Raw genomic sequence first — 25,538 nt, forward strand, 5'->3', positions numbered from 1 at the left:
GCCAGGACAAGATTGTCTCACTTTCCAAGCACGAGCCGCCCATGTACACCACCATAGCTACTCAAGTCTATGAGAGACGCTGAAGTTAAGCAAAAAAGAAAAAAGGAAAGGGGGAAAAACCTCCCCCACTTCTCTGTTCTACTTCAATGGATTTTCATTTTTCAGTTCCTGGTGATTTTTATTTATAGTGGAACTCAGTGGGGAAAGGCAATGTCTTGCAGTAAAAATAGGAGCTTGGGCCCAGACAGAAGCAGTCCCCCAGCTGAGAAGTTCGCAATCCAAGCACATCAGAAGTTCGTTGACCATCATGGTTTCATCTAAAGCCAAACTGTAGCTGAAAACTCTACATCTGGGATCATTTGCAATTGTATCTGGATTCTGCAGCTTGAGCCCAAGTCTCTGAGAATTTTAAGATGCAAGATCAACATGAACACTGAAGCAAAATCCCTCACAACAATAGCTGCTCCTCCAGTTCCCTCAGCGGACAGAAAGGAGTTGCCCTGTGCCTCATTATTTTCCATGGCAGAGTAAAAACAAGGTGCCCTATCTTTCAGAGCAAAAGAAAAATGTTATGTGTGAGAGTTAGATGACTTGCATTTATTCTTTGCAAGTTGCTTAAATTTTCTACTTAATTCGATTAATTTTTCAAAGCACACCATGGAGAGGCAACTGGCTTCTTCATTGACTGATTGGAAATCCTATACTGCTTCTCTTTTTCTCTGACTCTCTTGCTCTTTATTACAGTACATCTCAAATGCTTGCAAATGCATAGTAAGCAGTCAATTGAGTTCATTTTAGAGAGCCTTCCTTTTTATTTTTCGGGTGTTTATTGGGTGCACGGGTGTGGATTATGCCTTGGAGAAGAGCCTTGGCAGTTCAAAGCCTGCTTCTCTTTATATGTATTTTGACTGGAGTGTATTTATTTATTTTAAAAGGCATTAGTATTATTGATAATATATTTCCTACCCTGAAGACCACTACTTGCAAAATATATGTGTTGTTGCTGCGAGTCAGCCTCTCGTTCGAAACCCTGGTTTCATCATGTAAAAATAGATCTTTTGTGTTAGCAATTGACATGGTATTGGTCTTCTTTGGTCAAAGGGAAGGGAAAAAAACAAATTAATCAGATATTTGACAAGATTTGTTATTGGCTGAAATTTCAATACTCTACCCTCCCCAGTTCATACAAATATATATATATTAACGAGTACATTAGATATTTTTTTTAATTAAAAAAAGATGGACAGCAGTAGTCCGTGCAGTAAAAGACTTGAGCGATTAATGCTACCCTTATGCCTCTTTTGAGTAGTTGTAGCCATGGGGCTTGGCACTTCCACCATTGTCTTTGTGCCAAAAAATATCCGCAGCGACTGCCGCATTCTAGTACAGGAGGGTTGAGTCGAAAATTCCGCAGTGAATGCGTCGAGTTTCTACATTGCTGTAGACTCTTTCTTTTTAAAACAGATCCCTCCCCAATCCATTTAAAAATAAACAATTGTTTGTACCACCCCAGTTAAGAAATAGACATCCTGGATTGCTGGGTTTCAGCAGCACCTGAGAATGTTGCAATATTGTAAAGTAAGCATAGAAATTCTGGGTGATCTTTCTTTAAAAAAACCAAAAAAAAAAACCATGCACACAAATAGTTACTTAAAGAGCCTACTCTAGCATATTATCAACACTCTTTCAAATTTTATTATCTGAAACAAATGTGCCAGTGAATTTTAAGCAGAAAATCAACATAAAAGAGTGCAGCTAATTTTAAATGGACAGGTTTTTTTTTTACAAATGATTTTTTCCCCTTCCACAAAACGAAATGTCATTTACAAAAAAAAAAGTCTGTTCGTTCCATAATGACAATTGATAGTGAATATATACAAACACAGAAACACACAGATACCCAAGCACACACTCATCTCCAAAGGGTTTCTTGTAAATTTTGATTATTTTGTTCTTAACTGGGAGGAATCTGGTTGGATTTGAGAGCAAAAATAAAGATGCAATGAAAGTTAAAGGCATACACTATTAGAATGAAATGTGTTCACTCATGATCTCCAAAGCTATCTATTTGGTGGTAAAAGTGGATGCTACAGATGAAATCTTTACAAGGAGCATAATCCTAAAAAAAAAAGTCAATCTCCTGCTGGTTGCTATGTCTCTTTGGTACCTCACAGACTTCGACAGAGTCCTGGACGAGTGCCCATTGATGTCATGGAAACACTCAAATTACTGAGAATGATTCATGTCTGTGCTGTTCTCTTATCCTCCCCCACACAAATAGAAGTAGATTTTTAACCCTGACAACTTGTAATTTGCAGTGCGTTTATTTTTGTATCTGGATAAATATTTTTTAACAACTGAAATTAAAACAAGGCAGCCTGTGACTGATCTGATAGTAAGGAGGCGGACAGGTATTCACATGCAGCAAATAGAAATGTTTGCTGGGCTCTTTGTACAATAAGGTTGCGATTGCTGGCTTTATTCCTCTGGCCCTCACCCCAGCGTTAAATTTTATTGCTTCAGTTCACCTAGTAGATTCACCTAGTAATGAAGTTCTCCTTACAGGTGCAATGCTGAGTAAAAGCTACACTGCACCTATTCCTTTCAAAGACTCCTGTCCACCTTGCTCCCTGTTTTGTGTCTTGTTAACTCAGTATTTGAATTGGTCATGGCTACTGCTATATTACTACTATCCTTTGTATTAATTGCACATGGTACTGACTTAAGTCATAAACTCAGTTTAAGGAATATTGCTTTCTTGGTCTGTAGACAAATTCATTCTGTAGTGTTGGTTCTGTTTTCTGCCAAGGCACAGATGATTCAAGAACAGGTTACAAGATCTTACTTTTTCTGGCCGTATAATGAGTTCAGTCTATGGAGATATTCTGCTGTAAATGCTCCATTGAAAGTGGCAGACTAAATGGGAGCACAGTTGCGTGTTCATGTAATTCCTATTCCTTTCCAATACAAGAGCCCCCCCTCCCACGAGTGTGCCCTGTATTTCTAAACAGGGTAACTGAATACAAATAATTTCATATGAGCATGTAACATCTGCAGATGCCATTTTAAGAGCTTGTAGAATAAGCACAACCACAATTTGTCAGTGTGACTTTATTTTATACCATAAAGTCACATAACTTAGGCACTGTTTTTATTGAAGCCTAGCCATATTCAGCAAATATTAAATAGTGCCTTACATGTATTTAATTAAGTGAAGACTAGGTTTTTTGACATGCATTCAACACTGTCTCTGGGAAATGAAGTAGCAGATTCTTAATGTACTTTATTCAATATTTTCAGTGCAAAAAAGTAAGCATTTTCTTTTTCATTGGTTATGAGTCTGTGAAATTCAGAATGCGTATTACATTCTCAAATAAAATTCTTTAAACCACAGGCACTTGTGCAAAGGACATGTCTTTGATAGTGATAGTAATTAAATGATTCATTTGCAGGGGTAATGTACTGTACTACGTATAGTCAGTTATTGCGATTTATTATATGCTTGATTGGGAAAACAACCTGAACTCTGCATTACATTAGATCTGTACACCCAAGTGTCATTATTGTTGACCACCCATTGGTAAATCGTACATGAATCAAATGTAGTTGATATCCAATCACATTGTTTTATATGTGGTTCTTGCTGTACTAAGCCATTTAATCTTATCTCTGGTGATCTTGTATGATCCCCATAATTGCAGATAAGCCCCCTGCCCACTTTATCTTAATCTATAACTTCCTCGCTATAGGAGTCTTAATCACTTGGGTGGTTTTCATGCCATCTCTTTGATATCAGCACCCATATTGTTCTTTGTTTCCCTCGTGGAACAGGGCTATTAGGGTTTCATGTTTTTCACCAGTCAAATCCCACACCCCCTACCCCCCTTGGGTTTTTTAATGTTCACCTTTACATTTGGAAACTCTTTTCTTACTGAAGTAACAAGAACTATTTTTGACTATGTCATGTGCAGTTAGTGTTCTAAAGGAAATCAAAGGAGCATATAAGGGAATCAAATTAGGTACTTAGAGTTGGCACAGAAACCCAGCACTCTATTCAAATCCTTTGCAGTTCTGAGGCAGCTGAAACGCTGGTAGGAAGTGACATTTTTTGATCCAAATTTTTCTTTCCTGAGTGTAACTGCCGAGCTCAGGTCATTCGCTAGGGAATTACACTGAGAAAGAGTGAGAAGAATCAGACTTCTGAAAGGTTTCTTTGCTAAATTCACCATCTGGAGAGCTTCTGATTGATTACCTCTGACCTCACTGGTGACTGCAGTGTAATCAGTGAGAATTATTATGGTCAGGTCATGACACGGTAACCTTCCTGCTGTGTACGTAAAAATAAATTTACTCAGGTTTTAGGGATGGGGTGAAAAGGAAGAGGAAAGGAGAGTTGTTTGCTTCTTGAGAGAGGTTGCTGATCCTGTTTCAGGGCTTTAGGAAACATGAGTGACATTTGGAATGAGAACAGGGCATTTATCATACCAAATCTTGAAGGTGACTTACAACATAGTCCCCCAAGAACTTCTTTTTCACTAGTCCTGTGAAAATGAATGGCAGTTGTGCAAGAACAGTGTGTCAGTAGGCCTATCTAGTTATGTCGTTATGAAGGGCACCAGAGGCCAAACTAGATAAGACTATGAGCAGTCCATGATGGACTGCCCTTATTTATTTATTTTTGCTTTTGAGTTTAAAGCAATCATGAAGCTTCCTTCCCAATTGTATCTTTGCTATAGCCCTGTAAAGCTTACTCTTTTGCCCACACCACCAGTCTATGCCCCGCCCCAACCCCGTGTCCCATGCAATGGAATGTGAAGTAGCCCCCAAACTGAACTCTGTGATGAAGGCTTTTAATGAGTAGGAACTCTTCCCCATGTAATAAGACTTCAAGTTTGGGCAAATGGAGTATTTTCTATGGAGGGTGGATTGTAGCTCGGAAATGAAAATGCATAATATGCAGTGATTGTGTTCTAGTCCAGGATTATAGAAGTTGAACCTGAAGAAAAGGGATAGACAGTGCAACCCAATAAATAGTCTGCTATATAGATAAAATAATTATGCAGTATATTATTCATAGAAATGCATATGTCAGCTAACACTACTTTCTCTGTTGTTGTTTTTTAAAAAACAGGTAAATCAGAAAGGGGCTCCTATTCATCATATGGGCGAGACTCAAACCTACAGGGTTGCCACCAGGTAAGAGCCAGCCATGATACGGGAAAATGTACGGTCTTACGATTTATCCCAAACATGATTTTTGTGGATTATGCAGTCTCAGTCTTGCTTTCTGAGGACGCCAGATGGTTTGCAAAGGGGTCTTTAACAAAATTTAATTTGTGTTTGAAAATGTAGATGTTAAGATATTTTTCCAGTTCCTTCTGATTATTGTCTGTGGATTTCAATTAGTATCCTCGTATCATGTTGGTAGAGTATTGATCAACCTCCTTCCGTACCGTCTTCAACATGACAATTCCTGACTAATGGCACAACTTAAGGAATTGTAAAGGGAGAGCACCCACGGAGGATGTGTAAAACCCTTGCTTTGGATGGCTATTGCAATAAATTACAGTTTTCATAGAGTCTGTATGATGTTGTGTGAAAACAGGGTTGTATTGAAGGATAAAAATGTCTGAGAAAATATGATTTGTTGTCCCTTTTTGTTTCTGAATTGTTTTTGGCTGGAAGTCAAGGCCAGCAGGCTAACAGCAAAACCGTCTCAAGGGAAGCATGCGCGAGCTAGAAAAATAAGAGTAGTTTAATTAAATAATAAAATGCCAATGTAATACAAAGGTATAGCATGTGTGTGTTTGTGCCTCTGAACACTCCACATTTGCATACTTCTGACTCTCCAGAGAGCGCCTTAGTCTAAAATTGCTATCAATAGCCAAACGTTTAAGCTCCTTTCAAGCCAAGTGATAAAAAAAGATGCTGCAATATAATTTTACCATTCATTTCTCTCTCTCCGAACCTTTGCTTTCTTTCTTTCTTTCTTTCTTTCTTTCTTTCTTTCTTTCTTTCTTTCTTTCTTTCTTTCTTTCTGGAGCAGTAGTTGCTCAATTTTGAAAACTACAGAGAGGGATTAATACTCTCTTTTTAATATCCAAACTTTACAGAGTTTTAACTCAGCTAGCCAAAATACGTATGCTGTTTCTCTTGTTGAAGGGAGTATGTGTTCCCTCACCCTTTTTATCCTTTTAATATGGTCAAGTCCCTTAGCGATATGGGGGGAACAATGTGGGATTTTGAGGCTGCGGGTTGCTACTCTGTTTAATTAAGCATAGAAAAATATAAACAATTCAAGTAATTAAATAGGATCTTGCCTTGGAAAGTACACACACTTAGTATTAGTGTATCCTTAGAGCTGGCATTCCATTGCCTTCTTGCATCTGTTAGCTTTTTCAAGTTTGGACTTTCCAGCCTACTCAGATAAGCCATCAGTTCTTTCCAGATCTGTAGCCAGAGATTTGTGGAAATGAGACATGAGAGTTGCTGGGACAAGAACTTAAGGGCTGCATTTGTTATCAAGTGCAATTCACCCCACTTTTTTCTGGGAGGAATTCCACAGAAAAGTAAATTTACAGCCATTCCAGGGCAACGGAAACATCTTTGGAATGCAGCTGCAAGTGCTAGGAGCAGATAGCTTAGGCAATGAACAGCTTAGTGCTGTGTCTCTAGTGTAAAGCTTTCAATTCCTGTGGAAGGCCTGTTCCTGTGTATCTGGTTTCTGAGGGTCAAGGCAGAGGTTGTTCTAAGTGAGAGAGGAGGAGGTTGACCACATGCTTCCTTTTTTGCAGGTGGTGGTGGAACAAACTGCAATTTTCAGAGGGGCCCTCTTTGTTGGCTGGGGAAGTAGTCTTATGTGATTTTGGACAGCTTTGTGTGTGTTTCTGTAGCTAATAATAATTTATACTGGTTCCTTATTATAAGCAACAAGATTTCCCTGCCGACTTTAGTTAGAGCAAAGTCCCCTTAAGCTGTGAAATTGTCATTCAAGCTGCCTGAGACTTTAGATACTTCGTGGAAAAAGAAAATAGCTTTTCCTTTTGTTTCAAGCAAAAAAAGTAGAAAGAAAGCTGCGCTGGGTGCATTTTTCACATTCAACCTCCTGACTATTCCTATAAGAGTCCTTCGATTCATTTCAAGGCTCTGGCGAATACTTTACTTATTTAAAATTATTCCATGCTCATTATAGGTTAGAGTTTGCTGTAGTGCCACCATCAGTACCGTCACTGATCCTGCATGTTTATTTAGCTGTGTTACAGTTTCTTTGTGTCCAGATACATGATGCTGTTGCAAATCTGTCTAACAATAAATGCCTACGCATAATGCTCAGCAAAAGTAAGTCATCCTGTGAATGAAATACACCTACCTATAGAAAGTAGGTTTGTCTCAAATTTGCTGCCTTGTTTCCTTATCGTTGCCTTGTGAGTTTGAATAAAGCATTGTTTTTTCTCCCCATTTTACCCTCCCCACCCTCTGTCTCTGCCATCTCCTTTAATCACCCCATAGCTCTTGGCTCCCCCCCTGCAATGGAAATGGAAAATTAGCATTTCCCAATCTTCATCCATCTCTGCTCACCAACCCTTTTTTATTTGCCCCCCTCCATTATAATAACTTTTTAGCTGACCACTGAAAGTCCTGTCATTTCTCACAGACCAATACCCAACTTCTTCTGTTGTAAGAAATAAATACTCAGCTGACTAATTCTGTCTTCATCTTAAGAAATTGCTCTATAAATCGGAGGAAACAGATGATGTCCATATCTAACAGCCTTGTTATTCATAACTTTTCCACGATGGTACTGTTTCTTAACGTTCTTGTGTACAGTTGTGTAAAGTCCAGTTGCAGGCAACCCTAATCCTTGAAACAGATGCTTGAGTGCACCTACTTAGTTCTGATTGTCCTCAAAATAAGGAAGTGGCTGGACATTTTTTGACAATGCCAATTTACATTTGAAAGGAACACAGATTCAAACATTCCTGGAAAAAAGCCAGGGGAGGTGGGTGAAGAACAATAATCCAAGAATAGTGATTACCTGCTATGAAACACAGAAAACAAGCTCTTAGCCAAGTAAAATAGCAAGGCCAAGCTCGGTCAACGGTCATGGAGGTAAATGACTGATCTCAACAAAGAAGATGGGCAGAAAAAAACAACATAGGAATTGAAAGTTCAAGGTTTTGATGTTACCATACGAAGCACTAAATAACTTGGGATCAGGGTTTCTGAGGGATCACCTTAGCCCCTAAATCCCAGCCCCAGTGATAATGATCAACTGGGGGGCCTTTGGGGTTCCACATAAGCTGGAGACTTGCCCTGTGACTGTTAAGACTCAAGCCTTTTGCATAGTGTCTCTTGCATTTTGGAATCTGCTTCCCCTTGAAATTAGATAGGCAACAGCGATCTGTACTTTTTGTCGTATGCTGGACACTTGTTTTGTTTCTACATACCTTCCAGGAAAGACAAGCCTTTTCGCTGATAAGAATTCATTGGGGTTTTGTAAAAAAATAAAATAAAATGAATTTACATTATTGTATTGTTTGCAATATTCAACTGTTTTTTGTTTTGTTTTTTGTATTTACTGCTAGCTGAATATTGTAAGAAGCTTTCTGAAGGCTTTTTTATTTTTACGTTTTGCTTTGAAAAGCAGAGTATAAGTTCATAAATAAATAAAGTTCTTTCACTCATGCTTGAAAGTGGTTAGCTCAGGGTGACTAGGGCCAGATCCAAGTGCTGATGTATTTTTAGCGGGTTGCAAAAGGCCTATAAAACTTTATTCAAAATGTGGTTATGCAGTTCTACACATCAATAAAATAATGTTTATTTTTGAACTATAAGAAGCAAGAGATGTTACATACTTTAAGAACATAAGATGAGTCCTGCTGGACCAGGCAAAAGGAATCTTGTTTCCATCCGTATTTATTTTATTTATTATTATATACCCCTTGTTTGAGACACTTCCTCTACAAAGTAGCTTATAATCACCAATGAAAAGAAAGTCCACCTGATAATAAAATATAAACATGCCAAATATACAGTCAACTGCCTGCCACAGGACCAGAGGCAGGGCATGAAGCCATTATCCCATTGTTCGTCCCTCAAGTGCTCCACTCCTGAAATGGGGGTTTCATTTCGCTACTGTGACTGATGCTCCATCTGTCCTCCATGAATGTATAATCCCCTCTCAAAGGTATTTGTGCCATCCACCATCATATGATAGCAAATTCCCTAACTCTTTGTTTATTTAGACCTTTATGCCCAGGGAGGATGTTACTTGGTCGTTCACCAGAACTGAAAAGGCCCTTTCTTGGGGCACCATCCACCAAACCTCTGAAGGTGGGGCTGTCTAGAGAAGGACCTCAGAAGATGACCTCAATATGCGGGCAAGTTCTTGTGAACCATATATGGCCTTAATGGTTACCACTGGAGCTTTGAATTATGCTTAGAAAATATACAGTAATCAAATATTTACTGTTAGCCAATGAATAGTTTTTATCATCAATCTTCTGGAGGAAAGCTACTAATGTTGTAACCCTAAAGCCACGTCCCTCCATGTGTAGGAGTCTGCCATAAATTATTTAATATTTTTGAACCATTCATTGACAACCTGTCTACCAGGTGAAATGTTTAGGGGAAGCAGAAAGTTCATGGACCGTGCAGGAACTATCAATATATTTATTTTAACATCCTGTTACTAAAATACAGCAAAACTTCATTATAGCAAAATATAGTAAAGAAATAACTATTTTTGCAGAGCGGGAGGCTGCCTGCCATCTTCGATTTGTTGCAAAATGTCCAAGCAGAGATTAAAGGAGGCTTATAAATGGAAAAATTCCACAGGACCTGAAAGGTGAATGGAAATTACTCTTATTAGAGCTAAGAAGCCTGACCCTTTATTTGTAGATCTGAGTGCCCAAACAAATATTACCAGATGCTTACAGCAAAAAAACAAAACAAAATAAAAATCCCAAAACAAAAACCAGCTTCTTATGTTCTCTTTTTCTACTTGTGTGTGAGTCACTAAAACCATTGCAAGCAAATAAACTCTCTTCTTGCTGAGTAACCACGACATCAATATCTATTGCACCTCTTTTCCCCATGGCATACAAACTAGGAAGCACCATGCTTTAAGCAACATGAGATGTTCCCTTATTTGTGGTACATGGACAAGCTCATCACTCCATGGTTTGTGTTGATAGTAGCAGGTGGCACTGGATGAGCAGGGATGACATAAGCTGATTACATCAATGGTTTGTGCTGGTCACTGCAAGCTACTTCACAGGCATCTTGCACTCATGCAGTGACCTTGGCAGTATGCATATCAGTGCCTCTCGCTCTTAGTCACCACTCAACAGCAGGGGTCAAGTAGTACACCTTTTCCTTCCATTGTGTACCACCACTGAGCTTTCTCAGTGTTTTGCCTTCAATTTTGTTCAGAACGCATCACCAACAGTCAAGCAATAACTGCTTGTAGAATCACAGAATCGTAGAGTTGGAAGGGACCCTGAGGGTCATCTAGTCCAACCCCCTGCAATATAGGAATCTCAACTAGATCATGCATGGCAGATGGCCATCCAACCTCTGCTTTAAAAAGTTCAAGGAAGGAGAACCCACCACCTCTCGTATACTGGGAATGAGGCTGAACATGGAGCAAAATTTGATCCTAACAAGGCTATAGAAATGCAGTATGCTGCTTCAGAATACTTCAGAATATAGGTGGTTGATGACACTTTATGTAAAACAACAACAACATAACACATTATGCAAATAGAAAATTCAGGGAACAAATGAAAAACTCAGGGAGAAAGGTTTCAGCCCCACTCTTTGCCTGCTTTCTGTTTTCAAGGAGATTTTACCATAGGCAGTTTATATTCTGCATTTTCCGTAAATAATTTTGTACTGAAATGATTCACAGGAAATAAGCAGTCTATAATAAGAGTACATAATCATTATAGAAGTTATAATATCACTGCAATGTAATACTAGCAATACAACAATTATTTCACCTTACATGCATCAAAAAGTGAACATAAAGCTTCCCGATAAGTCAATTTGGAATATTATCAGAGAGGAACATTTATAAATATGATCCACATGGTGTTAAAAATGTATTGTTTGGTATTTTAGTTGAACATTCAGATACTACCTGTTAAAACTGCAAATTTATTCTTATAATAGTTACCGTATATACATATTTTGGTTGTTTACTGTATTAACTTCGTTATTTGCAAAATTTAAAAAATGAAAGACTTTACGAGCGTCTTAAATTCAGCTGATGGGTCTTAATGGCTCTGAGAGTGCCACATTCCCCACCCCTGGCCGTTTAGGAAAAGGTAGGTCAAAAAGAGATTGGCTGAGATTCAGAAACTTATCTTACTCTTAATGGTTAAGGCTGAAATCATAAATACACTTACCTAGCAGTAAGCTTCATTGAATTTAACAGGGCTTACTTGTAGTAGACGTGGTTCAGATTGTGCCGTTAGTTAGAAAAATTTCCAACTTACACCAAGCTTTTCTGACTTAAAAAACTTTAGTTATCCTACCCGTTTCTTATAATTCTCTAAAAGAGCAGGCAGTTACAATTTCTGGTAGAAAACCTTCACAGTCCCATACAAATTCTGATGCTAAAGGGAACAAGGGAAAGGGAAGCTGTTAGGATGGTAAAGAAAGGACTCAATGGCTCCAACCTTCTTTTCACCCACCCTTGTTGTGAAATTCTTCTTTCTTAGTGAGAGGGGAATACTAGGACTGCAATGGATGTTGTGGCCAGGAAACCACTAATGGAAAATTCTTAACTGTCTTTAGAGATGTTGAAGAAGAACTGGGGAAGTTCCATCATTAAAACTGAAGGGAAGTGCAAGAATCATCTCTCAATGATATCTATGGATATATATGCCCAAGGAAAGGAAAGGGTCACAGTAAACTATGGTGCAGTTCACATTCCATTGAAGCCAATGATAGAAACCTGACACATTTCAATAGAGTTGCAGTTCACTCAGCAAGAACTTGCTGACCTCAGTTTAATTTAATATTTAAATTAGTTGCAGTTTAATTTAACATTTGAGGAATTAGGTAAGGAATTTTGTTGCTTTTAAGTAAAACATGGAGGTTGAACAAATCCAGCTTCTGACTTGATTTCTGGAAAGTATTACCTTCTGGTAAGAGAGAAGATAGGGACGTGGGTGGCGCTGTTGGTTAAACCACAGAGCCTAGGACTTGCCGATCAGAAAGTCGGTGGTTCGAATCCCTGCGATGAGGTGAGCTCCCGTTGCTCGGTCCCAGCTCCTGCCAACCTAGCAGTTTGAAAACACATCAAATTGCAAGTAGATAAATAGGTACTGCTCCGGCGAGAAGGTAAACAGCATTTCCGTGCGCTGCTCTGGTTTGCCAGAAGCATCTTAGTCATGCTGGCCCCATGACCCAGAAGCTGTACGCCGGCTCCCTCGGCCAATAAAGTGAGATGAGCGCTGCAACCCCAGAGTCGGCCACAACTGGACCTAATGGTCAGGGGTCCCCTTTAAGAGAGAAGGTATTCTAATGTTCAGAAGGAAGTTGGCAGTAGCCTACTTCAACTAGACAGATACTCTGCGTTTCTCCCAAAGCTGCTCTTCTCTAGGAAAAGCAGGTTTGGGGCTTCTGTTTCCTATGTATGTGTGTAACATGTAGACCTCCCTCTAATTTACCGACCCCAAAAAGGAATAAGGCTTCTGTCCTGGCAGAAATAATTATGTGAGACTAGTGAAACCACGACTGGTAGCCTTTAAGAGGTATTTGATGAGTTGTGTAGGTTTCATTTATTTTTAAAACTAATTTATTATCCGCCTGTCACAAAACAAATTCCCAGGGCAGCCGATATCACAATTAATCCATAAAATAAAATGTACAATATATGGATCAGAAATAAATTAAACAGAAATCAATAAATAATATATTGTTAAGTCAAATAAGATATTGTTATGTCAAACAATTAATAGCTTCTGGCAAATCCCGTTAGTGTACCAAAGTGATTTTTGCTTTATTGAAAATTGTATATTGCATTTAAATATTCTAAAGAGCTAGTGGTGGTGTCCCTCGTTCTTTCCTGTCCCACATTTCTGTCCTTACAACACCCCTGTGAGGACCGTTAGGGTGAGGTACAGTGGCTGGCCACACATTGCACACTGATTTTCATAGTTGCTGGGGATTTTAACTCGTGTCTCATGAATCAGATCACTGGTAGGTCATTTATTTTATTTTATTTTATTTTACCCACATCCCACACTGCTGTAACCAGTGTGCACACATGCTTACTGTTGGATGTAGATGAGTGCTGTGATCATCAGCCTTTGCAAACTCTTGCTTTGCACCACATCATTAAAATTAATAGCAACCAGGTGACAAATATTCCCCCCTCCCCCCTCTCTCTCTCACACACACAATTTCACACTATCTGTCTCTTAATTTGTACTTTATTCATGAACATCAGGGCCTGGAATCTTTCCTGCTTTATTGGTATTGTATACAATAAGTTATTAAATTTCATCTCTGTAATACACCTGCAGTAAAATAACAAAACATTACTGCACTTAAGGAACGTGTGTGTGTGTTGCAATGTTTCACCCCCCCTCTTCCAAACAGCTGCTTACAGATTTCAAGATCGGTTGTATATATTCCCTAGAGCCCACCTCTAATAATCGAGACACATCTGCCATTGCAGTGTTATAGGCATATGTGGTTTTATTGAAAGCTATACCTATCTATAAAAAAATTAAATAACTACTACCTCAATTAAATTGGCAAGCTACCTTTTGTGAAGATCATATTGCAGACCTCTTGAGACGCAAGAGTTCATTTTACTCTTCTGTTACAAATCACTAAGTATGTTTTTTGATTAGTCAAATAAGTAGATTTCTTCTTGCTCTCGTGGCAAGTTATCTCTGCCTATTATCAAATCTCCTTCCTGCTCTCTGCACATAAAAACACATAAATGTTGTATTGAGATAGCATTAAATCAAATAAAAGCAAGGAATTCAGAAGATAAATTCCTTTCTCTTATATCTCTTTGGTCCCTTCACTTCTCCCCTTTCCATTGTTTCGGGACAGAATATATTTTAGGAGTGTTAGATGGTATGGTGAATGAGTAGACAGTGCAGCTGATCCAATGAGCAAGTTGGGAGTGGTAGAACATATTGCCTGTAAATGAAAACTACCAATGCTGCTATATATGGAAGCACTTTCTGCTCATGCATGATGGGGTTGAGCATTGTGGCTGGTCAATGTAGTGCCCTCCAGATGTTGCTGGGGAAAAATTCTTGTCATTCATGATTGGGCTGATGGCAGTGGGAGTCCAGCAATGTTGGCTACTCCTGGTCTATGAAATATTGCCTTCTACGAACCATCCTGTGTGTGCAATTTATATGCATTTATACATTTATTTAATATATATAATATAGTCTTTTACTGAATGTTTGAAGCTGTACTCAGTAATACTATACTATACTATACTATACTATACTATACTATACTATACTATACTGCCGCCCAGATGCTTTGAGATCTTCCAGAGAAGCTGCTCAGTGTTCCATCTGGTCTCCACTTGGAACAGGGTCTTCTCAGAAGTCACCCCACCTCTCATTGGAGGTATACTCAGCTCCATAAAGGCTGCTTTCTAGAAACAGATAAAAAGTAATTGCAGGAAGAGGCTGAAATTGGAGGAATTAGAGGAAGCTGCTGTCCAAAATAAGATGCTCAGGCGAACCCCTGATCCATTATAGGACACAGAGGGCCTCATTATGCAGCTTCATTAAATTCCTTCTTCCTAGGCTTCTGGGATGTACAGGAATCCAAGCAAGAGCTGTAGAGACTAAGAATGCATAAGCACCCCAAATTTAGATCTCTGGCTTCTGTGGGTGGCTGTTGGGGCTGTTGGGGCACTCTCACCAGGTCCCCACACTTGGCCTCATTTGTGAAATGATAGGAGCTGCTTCCCTGTGGTGTGAATCCATGTCACTGAGGAGTGCATCTGAACATCCTTCCAACCATGTGGGAGAAGCCCATCACATGGGTCTTCCAAGCCCAGTCAGCACCCTGGTCCTCACTCTCCCTTATGCTGCACTCCTTCAGGCAATAGAGGATATTCTAAAATCATCTCCAGTTTGGATTCCCAAGCCTACTGCAAGGATATCCTTTGTTGATGTTCTTCACCACACTACTGTGGCTCATGCCAAAGGCACATGTTTTGGCTACAGCTGTCAGTGTTAGAGTGGCATGCGTCTCCAGCAAGCCATTTGAGACCCTCCGGTGAACAATAAAGCTCCACAGCTGCTGCACCATTTCATGGCAAGTAAAATTTACTCCCATCAAGACTTGGTGGTGGTGTCTCACTTGTACCACAGTCTGGATCTTCAGTTGTTTACAATGGATACATGCTGTTAGGTTTTTGTTACTTGCTCAAATTGTGGTTACTTCAGTCAGTAGGTTCAGATTCTAAACTTTGATTGCACGTAAAGGCAAATATTTTCATTCATACACACATACACACACATATGATTTTGTTGATGCAAGATGCCATGAGTGCCACAGTCTGAAGCAAAAACTGGGATACTTTTAGTAATAAATAAATAAATTGAAATGAAATTAATTTAATAATAAATAGCATTACATATTATTTGATAATAAATAAAAATAAGTAATCTTATGTTAACCTTTGCCGTACAAAGCTTGTACACATTTTGCATTGGTATTTTTTTTTTAAGACAGTGTTGAAATGTAGGAGACTTCATTTTTTTAACAGCTCAGAACCAAAATACATAAATAGAAAAAGCAAGACACCAATTGGTCAAAGAATGAAGCAGCTAAAGTTATAGACTATTACTCAGAGTCCTTTTGGCCATGCTGAGTCCTGCACAGTTCACAGACAGAGTCCTGACTGGAATGCTGTGACTGTATTGTTATTCCCATCTTTGACACCACTTTTTATGAAGGGGTTCCTGGTTGTGTGAATGGTTCAGTATATAGGTGCAAATCAAGTTGAAGTTGAACAGGCTGCATTCCTGTATAGGCATGCTAGTGTGATGTTTATTTCTCTAATTTCCTGGTAAAAACCTCCAAAGTGGTAAAATCAATATTAATAAGTGCCCTGTTCTAGACTGTACTAGGTTTTCTTTTATTTCTTCTTTTCCTGGATGCTGTTGACTCCAGATTATACACTAATTACACCGAAGTACAGGTTTAAATTGATGCAGACTGTGACCCTGTGCGCATTTAACTTGGAAGCAAGCCCAACTGAACTCTGTGGGCCTTGTTTCTGAGTAAACATGCATAGGATCAGGGCTGTGGATCATATTGACTTGAGGGTTAGGCATCAGACCAACACTTGCTGAATTGATTGAAATAAGTGCTGTTTTATATGCAATATAATTATAATTAGCTGGTGTGGGACAACTCACCTGGAAGTGTGTCAAAGAGGTCCTTGCCTCCTTTGTCACTGCTGCGGAAGTATAACAATGAAATTCAATGCTAAGAGGAACACGGGTATTCTGGAAAAAATGTGACCCTCTGAATCGAAAAGAAACACTACCTTAGTAATATCCTGGTCACTGAAAATAAACACAGCTGCTTCTAATGTCCAAGAATAGCATTCCCCCCTGCTGAGCCACATTCTCCAGTTGTTCAGAAGCTTAACCTGTAATTCTCTTTGTGGCATCCTGAGTGTAGAACTTGAAATTAAAAAAGGGGGGAAAGAAAAGGACAGAAATAATGGCTGCACTGAAGCCTACTAAATGGGCTTTATTGCATGTACAGCTGTGGGCTGCATTGCAGCGGAAAGTTAGCGGATCTTTGCTGATAATGTTACTGATTTATCAATTTTTATTGACTACCATGCAGGCAATAATAATGGTGGCTCAGTGATAGGGCATCTTCTTTGTGTGCAAAAGGTGCCAGCTTCCACCTCCAGAATCTCCAGGTAGAGTTGACCTAAAATCATGAAGAACTGTTGCCCGAAACTGAGCTAGACGGACCAATGGCTCAGCATAAGGCAACTTTCTATTTTCCTTTATCCCTAAACCCAAGCCTCAATGCTGCAGTAATAAACAGACACAACATGGAATAAGCTCTCTTAAGAGGAGTATATGTATGTATAGCATCCCATTAGAGAGGCGGATAAGGTTCAAGGAAGCCAGCATGTTGCATCTAGAAAGTGTAATTTCTTCAAACGAGAGTGCTATCCAGCATTGTCTCCTCTGCTGATGGAAGGCATCGGTCAGCAGAAAGGGGAGGGAGGCAGTTTTCAGAGATGTACCCTTCCCACTGCAGTCTCCCATCCCTCCCTAAGGTAGAGGATAAAAAGGCTTTTGGAGAAGGTATCCCCCTCTTATTCCCTCTCCTTAAATCTTCTCCAGATGTTTGGGAGACCCTGCTAAATAGATTCAAGCGGTGCATTGGGGGAGGAGGAATCGCCAAATATTGTTTCTGTCTGCATGCCTCTGATGGATATCTTCCATCAATGGAGAGAGCACCGTCGGATACCACCTAAAACCATTGCCTTTGGCCTCTACAGAATCAGTAAACAAAATATCCAGTTGAGTGTCTTTTGTAGCTGGTTGACTGACTGAACCCAAAGAGCGCTCACTAATGGTTCCTCATCATGCTGGGGAAAAGCGATAAGTGGGGTGCCACAGTGTTCTGTCCTAGGCCTGTTGTTCAACGTCTTTATAAACAACTTGGATGAGGGGATTTTGAGGGGTGCTCATCTAACTTGCAGATGACACCAAACTGTGGTAGGATTTGGAGGGTAGGACCCTAACCAATAGCTTCAAGTAACAAGAAGATCCCAACTGAACATCAGGAGAAAGATTTCTGGTGGGAAGAGCTGTTCAACAGTGGAACAGTCTTCCTTGGAAGGTGGTGGTCTCCAAGGGGAGGTTTTAAAGCAGAGGTTGGATGACCACCTGTCATGGATATTTTAGTTGAGCTTCCTGCCTTGCAGGGGGTTGTACTAGATGACCCTGGGCAAAATATTTTCTTTTTTGGGGGTGGAGTTAAAGGTTACTGTTATTGTTAATATTGAACAGTCCCTCAGTGCTTTTAAGGAGGCGGGGGAGAAATGTCAGTGTGGATTCATCATGCCAACAGTGGAAAGCTCCAGGTCTCAGATGCCTTCCTCCGTTTAGCTTATACTTTTTTCCTTATCTCCTAATACCTCTGAGCTCTTAGTATTTAATAATAATAGTAAATAATAACAAAGAGAGAAGGGCACATTATTGTTCTTTTCAGCTTATGATGAAGTGTCTGTCTACCAGACACAGGATTCGTCTTGGTATGTTTAGTAGCAGTGGAGAAGTTAATATTTTTATTTTGTTTTGAAGTTAATGATGGAATGTAACCATCTGTCTGCATTTTTATTGGAGATTTTTTATATAAAAAAACTGTTTTCTTTCTGTAATAAAAGAAGTAACTTGGCTCTGGAAGGGTTTGCATTTTGATATAATAGGAAAGCTGATCTTATCAAATGCAGAGGCTGAGGTTGAAATGTGGATAGCTCCCATCTATTTGCTTTTCAAATCCATCTAGGGGAGAATAGTCCAGATAATGTCTAATAAAATGAATGTATCTCTTCAATATAATACATGTGGGCATTTTTGTTTCTTCTTTTTTAAAAGAAGCATACTACTGGAACATATGGGGTTAGATTTACAACCCATGCATTAACTAACACAACACAATGGCAAAAACCTAGATACAAGGTGTTGTCAGCATAACTGTACCAAGGTGACCAATTTTTCTCTGCAAAAGAGATTTAAAAAACAAGCCCGTAAATTTTCTTTTAATGGACTTAAACCTTAGTAGTGACAGATAATAAGCTTAGATACTATAAGTGATTTTGCAGATAATTCTTCAGTGAGATTATTATCCACATAACCAGTATGACTCTCTTGCACCCATTTGCCTCCTCTCGCCCACTGCTTCTGGCTGCTTGCCCTCCCTGCTTTCTGTCCATCCTTCTCTTCCTCTATCAGGCAAGAACCCTCTGAAAGTCAGGAGGAGGGGAAGTGCCACTTCCTTAGTTCTGAAATGTTGTTCACCATCTGGGAAGAGCACGGGTTATGTTAGATTCAAAGCACTGGGGCAGAAACTTACAATGGCCCTTTTAACGATGGTGGTGGTGAGAACAGAAAGGCCAGTTTTCATTAACTACACATTAAATATATATGTTTTATTGGATTTATCCTGCAGATATTTCCACAAAGTGGGGGTTTCAGAGTGGATTGCATTATAGCAATCAATCTATGTTCAACTCTTTCCTGGTACATGTTGGCTGGTACATGCATGATGATCCTGTGCTCATTCATACATTCCTGTTCACTTAAATGTAGAAGACAGCTCTACGTCTCCCATTGTGAGATTTCTTCCCAATATAAATACCAGCTTCAGGACAACAGGAGGGGGGGAAAGGGTTAAATGCCCCTCCCTGCCTGCTGCAATCAGACTAATTGTCATCTGCCTAGCTGGTATTGCTGTTTGCATTAAAAGCAATGACAATAACAACTTTTCATTAAGCGCAACGTCTAGTTTGGTGCTCTGACTCCCATATTTAAGCATTTTGAGATGGGCAGGTTGGGGTGTGTATGGAGTCAGCAGCGCCTTTTTTATACCAGCAAAAATACTTGAATATGTACTATGAATACTTAGTTGAAAGAATGTTGATGTGATGAAATTTCCTCAATATATCACCTGTATTGAGATACTGTCATATTTATTTTAATTGGCTCATTAATCAGTTAATAGCAAAACAGTTAATCAATTAAAAACACCTCTAATAACCCACAGCCCTAAATATTATGAACTAAAAGGGCCAGCAATTAATTGTACTTTACATTTGCAAATAACCCTACATGTCAGCGATGGCATTAAGAGTTTTTAAATAGTTTGTGCAAGTGGTACTCTGGGAGAAAAGTGTTTCAGCGTCGGTTGTTTCTGTTGAGGGTTCAAACCACTTCATTCCACCCTCCTATGCCAGCTTTCCCCTTTTTCTCCAGCGGTCATTCCAAGTTCCGTGCCTGTTGTCATGCGGTTGTGGTTGTGCTCAGCACCTTTTACATTGAAATTTTTGATTTCTCCATTGATTTCTATGGGTAGTTTTCACTTTCATCTTTGGATGCATTTTAAAATAGATTTTTGGTATGCACCAGGAATTCTTTTATTCAGGCAACATAATGGTTTTTTCTATACTTTATATATCTATGTGTCTTATCTACAATGTGGTTTCCAGCAGCGTTGGGGCAGTGGGAGATAGCTGCCCATCTTTTGCCGAAGTAGTAGATAAGAAGGTAAGAAGAGCCTGTTCAGTCAGGCCAGTGGCCCACCTAGTACTGAATCCTGTTCTCATTGTGACCAACCAACTGCCCTAAGGAGCAGAAGCATCTGACAGTGAGAAATATTAAGGTCTTAGGTAAAGGTAAAGGGACCCCTGACCATTAGGTCCAGTCGTGGCCGACTCTGGGGTTGCGGCGCTCATCTCGCTTTACTGGCCGAGGGAGACGGTGTACAGCTTCCGGGTCATGTGGCCAGCATGACTAAGCCACTTCTGGTAAACCAGAGCAGTGCACGGAAATGCCGTTTACCTTCCTGCTGGAGCAGTACCTATTTATCTACTTGCACTTTGACGTGCTTTCGAACTACTAGATTGGCAGGAGCAGGGACCGAGCAATGGGAGCTCACCCCGTCACAGGGATTTGAACTGCCGACCTTCTGATCGGCAAGTCCTAGGCTTTGTGGTTTAACCCACAGCGCTACCCGTGCTTATTAAGGTCTTAGCTTATTAAGGTCTTAGCTAGGTGCAATTGATCTCGTGCATCTTGCAAAGTTTGTGGAGATATTGGTATTTCAATAGCATGCATATACAAAGCCACTTCAGTAGTTTCTAATTACTTTTCTAATGTCAGATCACAAAGCAATCACATGAAGTAATGATTGTTAGAAGGAAAGTGAGATCATACCTCGATTGATTGAGACGCAAGAACTATATCTGAAGGTAGACCTTTTTGGAAACCCCACAGAACATTCGTAACTAATTTTCATCTGGGAAACACATGAATAGAATCAGGTTCCATAGGGCACATGGTGCAAAGAGGGGCCCAATTGACCAACACCAGGCTGTACGTGGGAGCCAGATGATTGACTATATGTCCCTTCAAGGATAGGATTCAGTATTTGCATATCCAGAATGAAGTTATCAGCATTTACACCTGAGCAGAGGCTTTTCGAACTGGCAAGGGGAAACAAAATTGAGATCTCTTCACAATGAAGCTAGTGAGATTCCGAGAATGGCAAAAATTCAATTGGCATCAATATAAGAGTGGAATATGCAGCAGGAGAACTGAACTACCAGAATGGAGACTGTGTCCCCCTGGTGTTCAAACAAATCATGCAGAAAGCTTCAGAAATCTGGTTCTAGATCATCGTGCAAGCACAGAAAACTGCTAAGTGTGCACCATACCCATCGTCAGTTATCTGGAAGCAAACCACACAGATGTTCTTGCAACAAACAAGTCTTTATTCTAGCCTCTGTGCCTCTGAGATTTATTCAGCTAATTGGGGACTATAGAATGTGTGGTCATCCTAGTGGGCACATTTTGGCCAATGTAGCCATAGTCTACTACAGCAGTTATTGGATGTTGTCACCAAGGTCTTCTATTCTGGTGCACTCATACAACAACACACTCCAGCTAACAACAACGACACTGAGCAGAAAGACATAAATGATGTAAGTTTCTCTTAGGAGGGTCTTGGACACCAATTGTTTTTAAGTGTCAGGATTCAAAAAACAGAATGTGTAACAGTGATTGCAAGACAAAGTTCATTTTCCGGAGTGCCAATGAAGGATTCTGTTTGGACAAAGTGTGAATTTACAGAGACTATGGGTTTCCATCAAATAGGCCTGTAATCAGCAAAAGCAAGCTGCAAAGGCAGGTATGTACCCAAAATAAGATTCGGAGCGCAATCAAGTTTGGTACATCCCACCCAACATTTCTCAAGGGAGTGATGCTGAGGAGCCCATGGAGCTCAAGGGAGCGATGCTGAGGAGCTAATGGTACTTGTGGAACCACTCCTCAAGCCTCTAGCTAGGACTTAGGTTCACAAAAGAGCTTATGTTTAGAGCACAGTTCTTAGTAGTTGCCACATCGGCCCTATGGAGGTCTGTGTCAGAGATGCTCTCAGTGAATAATGAAATGAAGGATGGCATGGATCCATCCTTTAGATAGAAAATAAGTTCCATGTTCCACTGATCGTCTTTCCACCCCTAGTTTGCAACACTAGAAAGAGAAATTGGCACAGAACAGATTTTAAGAGGGGGAGAAACCAGATTTTGTGTGTGTGTGCGTGTGTGCAGGATATAGTTGGGAGATATAAATATATATGACAACAATGCTGTGTGGATGCTACAACAATAAATAATGTAAGGAGACCATTAGCATAACCTATGGCTGAATGGATTGAAATGGCTGCCCAGTTCTCTAAATTATTGTTTGAGTGGTGATTTGGTACCATTTCAGGAGCTGCGATTCAGCCACCAAAAACAGCTTGGGGGGGGGGTTGTTTTTCTTTTTACCATTTAAAAGCTGTCTCCAGGGATGTTATGGGAAGGATGTTAGGTAACGAGCAATAGGTGAATGTTAAGAGTGCATGTTTTACATGCAGATTGTCCCAGATTCAGTCCCCAACATATCCAGGTAGGGCAGGGAAAGTCCATGCTTGAAACTCGAGGTACTACTTCCGGGTTAGCGAAGTCTGTAACCCGAAGTGTTTGTAACCCAAGGTTCCGCTGTAATCAGAAGCATTTAAGAAGAAAATAATATCACTACTAAAGAAGTTGCACACATTGGTCCCAGATGTTCCGACCAAAGGTCCAAAGTTGAACAGAAAATAATCAGCCATTTTTGCCACAGAGCCTTTTAAATCTCCATGCAACACCAGACTCATTTTCTGCAGTAGCTGTTAGAAGACAGATCAGTAGGGAAGGTATAAGGAACAAATCAGGATCCTTTTTCCATGGCATTTTGATCATCAGTCTTTATGCAAAGGAAATTCCTTTGATATATAATATCCCTGTAACATGGGATATTTATTTCTCCCTCAACCTAGGAATGGGATAAAGCATTGATTAGTGAAAATTGGTTACTTCACAGTTGCGGTGGGTCTTTGAAGTGGCAGATTTGCATCTTAGCCTATGGGGATGGGATGAACGATAAGTCTAAATAAATAAATAGCTAACAGCACAATATTGTACATGTTTACTCAGAAGCAAGTCTCGCTGAATTCAGTAGAGCTTACTTCCAGGTAAATGGCAGTCGGGTTACAGGCTAAATGGTCTCTTTATAGCAGCATCTTGAACAACAGCAAAAAAATTAAAAAACTACATTGAAAAGAAAGAACTTATAAGGCAGTATAGATTTCATATCTACAAGCAGCTGTGAAACCATCCTTCCTTACCTTTCATTTCTGTAAAGCTAACTATGCCCTCATTTTTATTTAAAACACACACATATTTTTCTTCTTCTCACTTTCTGTATGCATTTATATATAGGAAGCTGCTGGCTCAGCTAGAGACGCCACCTGGTTATCTTGATGCACCCAGGTAACAAAACATTGTGTGTATCTCACTGGCAGAATCTGCACCTGCTAGGTGTGTGATGCACTTAAATCTACAGCATGCACAACTCTGGGAGATCTGTCAATAAAATCTTTTTCCCCCTTCAGCTTTCATTTAAAAGCGCACTGACTCCTTTCTAAATATTATATTTTCCTGTAGTGCCTATAATAATTACAAGGTCATTCACAGGAATGTTTCGTGCATTCTTTAGTTAAAATAAACTTTTGAGGATGAAATCCTTTGCAGACTTAATGCAAGAGTAAGGGCCAATGAATTCAGTGGAGCTTGCTTTCAGGTAGCCATGCGTAGTATGACACTGTAAGTTGCCATTTATTTTACTTTATTTCTGCCAACCTATCAAGATGATTACATGAGCAAGTTTTCCCCCTCAAGCTTGACCTTAATTCATATTGCAAAAAATCCTGTTGGTTTCATCCGGTGAGAACTTTTTAACTGCAGGTGGCTAGAAAACATTTGTCCTTACTTTTTAACCGGATTGGTGTACATACTGATATTCTGTTAGTAATTTGTAAATTTGTTATGCTTGATACACTGTTGCAATGCATGATATAGCTTGATGTGCAGTTCCAATTCAGGATAGCTTTTGTAGCACTGTCATATTAATGAAATTTACTTCCGCCATTGCCATGAAGCTACCAACAAATGTATTTTTGCCCTCTATCCTTGGTCCATCCCTGATATCTCTTGGGTCAAAGGCTACATCAAAGGTGCACCCTATGTTTGTCATGGAGGCCATTAAGTCTTGACCCAGCCCAGTGGCAGCCTCTGCATTGATATTGAACTCACCCAGGACTATCAACCCTGGGGTCCCCCAGCAATATCTCAGAGACGTACATTGGCCAGCCCAATCAAAGATGTGGCTGAGCAACAGGCTAGTCAGTAGACCAGCAGCATCCCCAATCTCTCTCCCTAGGCCCATTCCAAGGTCAATAGATTTTCTGGTAAATGAGATGGTGCTTTTATGGACAATATCAACACTCCCCTCCCCAGCCTGGTACTGTACTAAGCACCCAGATGAGCACAGATAAGTAAGGTCAGTCCCACACAGCTCACTCATCCAGGTCTGAGTAATGCAAGCCATATCAGCCCCTTTCATCCACAGTCAAGTCATGGATGATCATGGTCTTATCATGGACTAATCTGGCATTCAATAATAGCACCACCAAACCAGAGGACTCAGGGGATAAGCTACCAGTGGGAAAGCTGTAACAAAGAACAGAGACCAAATATCTATGTCTCTACCCCCAAATGGTAGTCAGCCCTTCCTCTCTGACTATATCTTCCGTTGCCCATCACCACTGAAACTGGGGCAGCATCTTTGCAACCGCCTGCTTCCTTCCCACCCAGACACATTTTTAGGACCACAGATAGTAAACTAAGACCTAGTAGCATGTGAATCCCACACTGTTGGGAGGAAGATGGTAAGTCCTCGCCCTGTCTCTGACTCTAAGGGAACCCTGTCAAGCCAAACTTCCCCTCTCTACCATCCCAGATAAGGGTAACAGGCCTTTCTCCCACAGTTCCTAGCCTACAATTCCATATCCTGACTGGCAGTGATGGATGACCCACAATGAAAACCCCATTTGCTGTCATCCTCTTTGGGGACGACCCCACTGCCTGTAGCAGAACCTGTTCTTATAGCAAGGGAGGTTCTGGACCATGCTCACACCCCAGGTCAGCTAGCAATCAGGCTACCAAACACTGCAATCAGCACACTTTCTTACCTGCAAGCAGATATCTCACTGAATGAGCAGGCAAAAAACAAGCACTCATGCTGGCTGGGAGATCAGACCAACCCTCTCCTCCCTGCTTAGCTCTTTGAAGGTGTAACCCAAGGCCTGCACAACCTTTTTTTAAGGTTGCAACCTGATGATGCAAATATCTGTAA

At 40.1% G+C, this 25,538-nt stretch overlaps 1 protein-coding gene across 15 annotated transcripts in view; it reads left to right on the plus strand.

Annotated features, from left to right (window-relative positions):
- TCF4 (transcription factor 4) overlaps positions 1–25,538 on the plus strand; it is a 335,303-nt gene that overhangs the window by 163,009 nt on the left and 146,756 nt on the right. For all 15 annotated transcript variants that reach the window (XR_014172702.1, XM_081929733.1, XM_081929732.1 and 12 more), the window contains one exon: positions 5,132–5,196. Coding sequence is in view for 14 of the 15 variants with exons in the window: in XM_081929733.1 (XP_081785859.1) it covers positions 5,132–5,196 (65 nt within the window). In the remaining variant the exon portion in view is untranslated. The remainder of the gene's footprint in view (positions 1–5,131; positions 5,197–25,538) is intronic.

This window comes from Podarcis melisellensis (assembly GCF_964234715.1).
Source record: "Podarcis melisellensis genome assembly, chromosome: 11".
NCBI lineage: Eukaryota > Metazoa > Chordata > Lepidosauria > Squamata > Lacertidae > Podarcis > Podarcis melisellensis.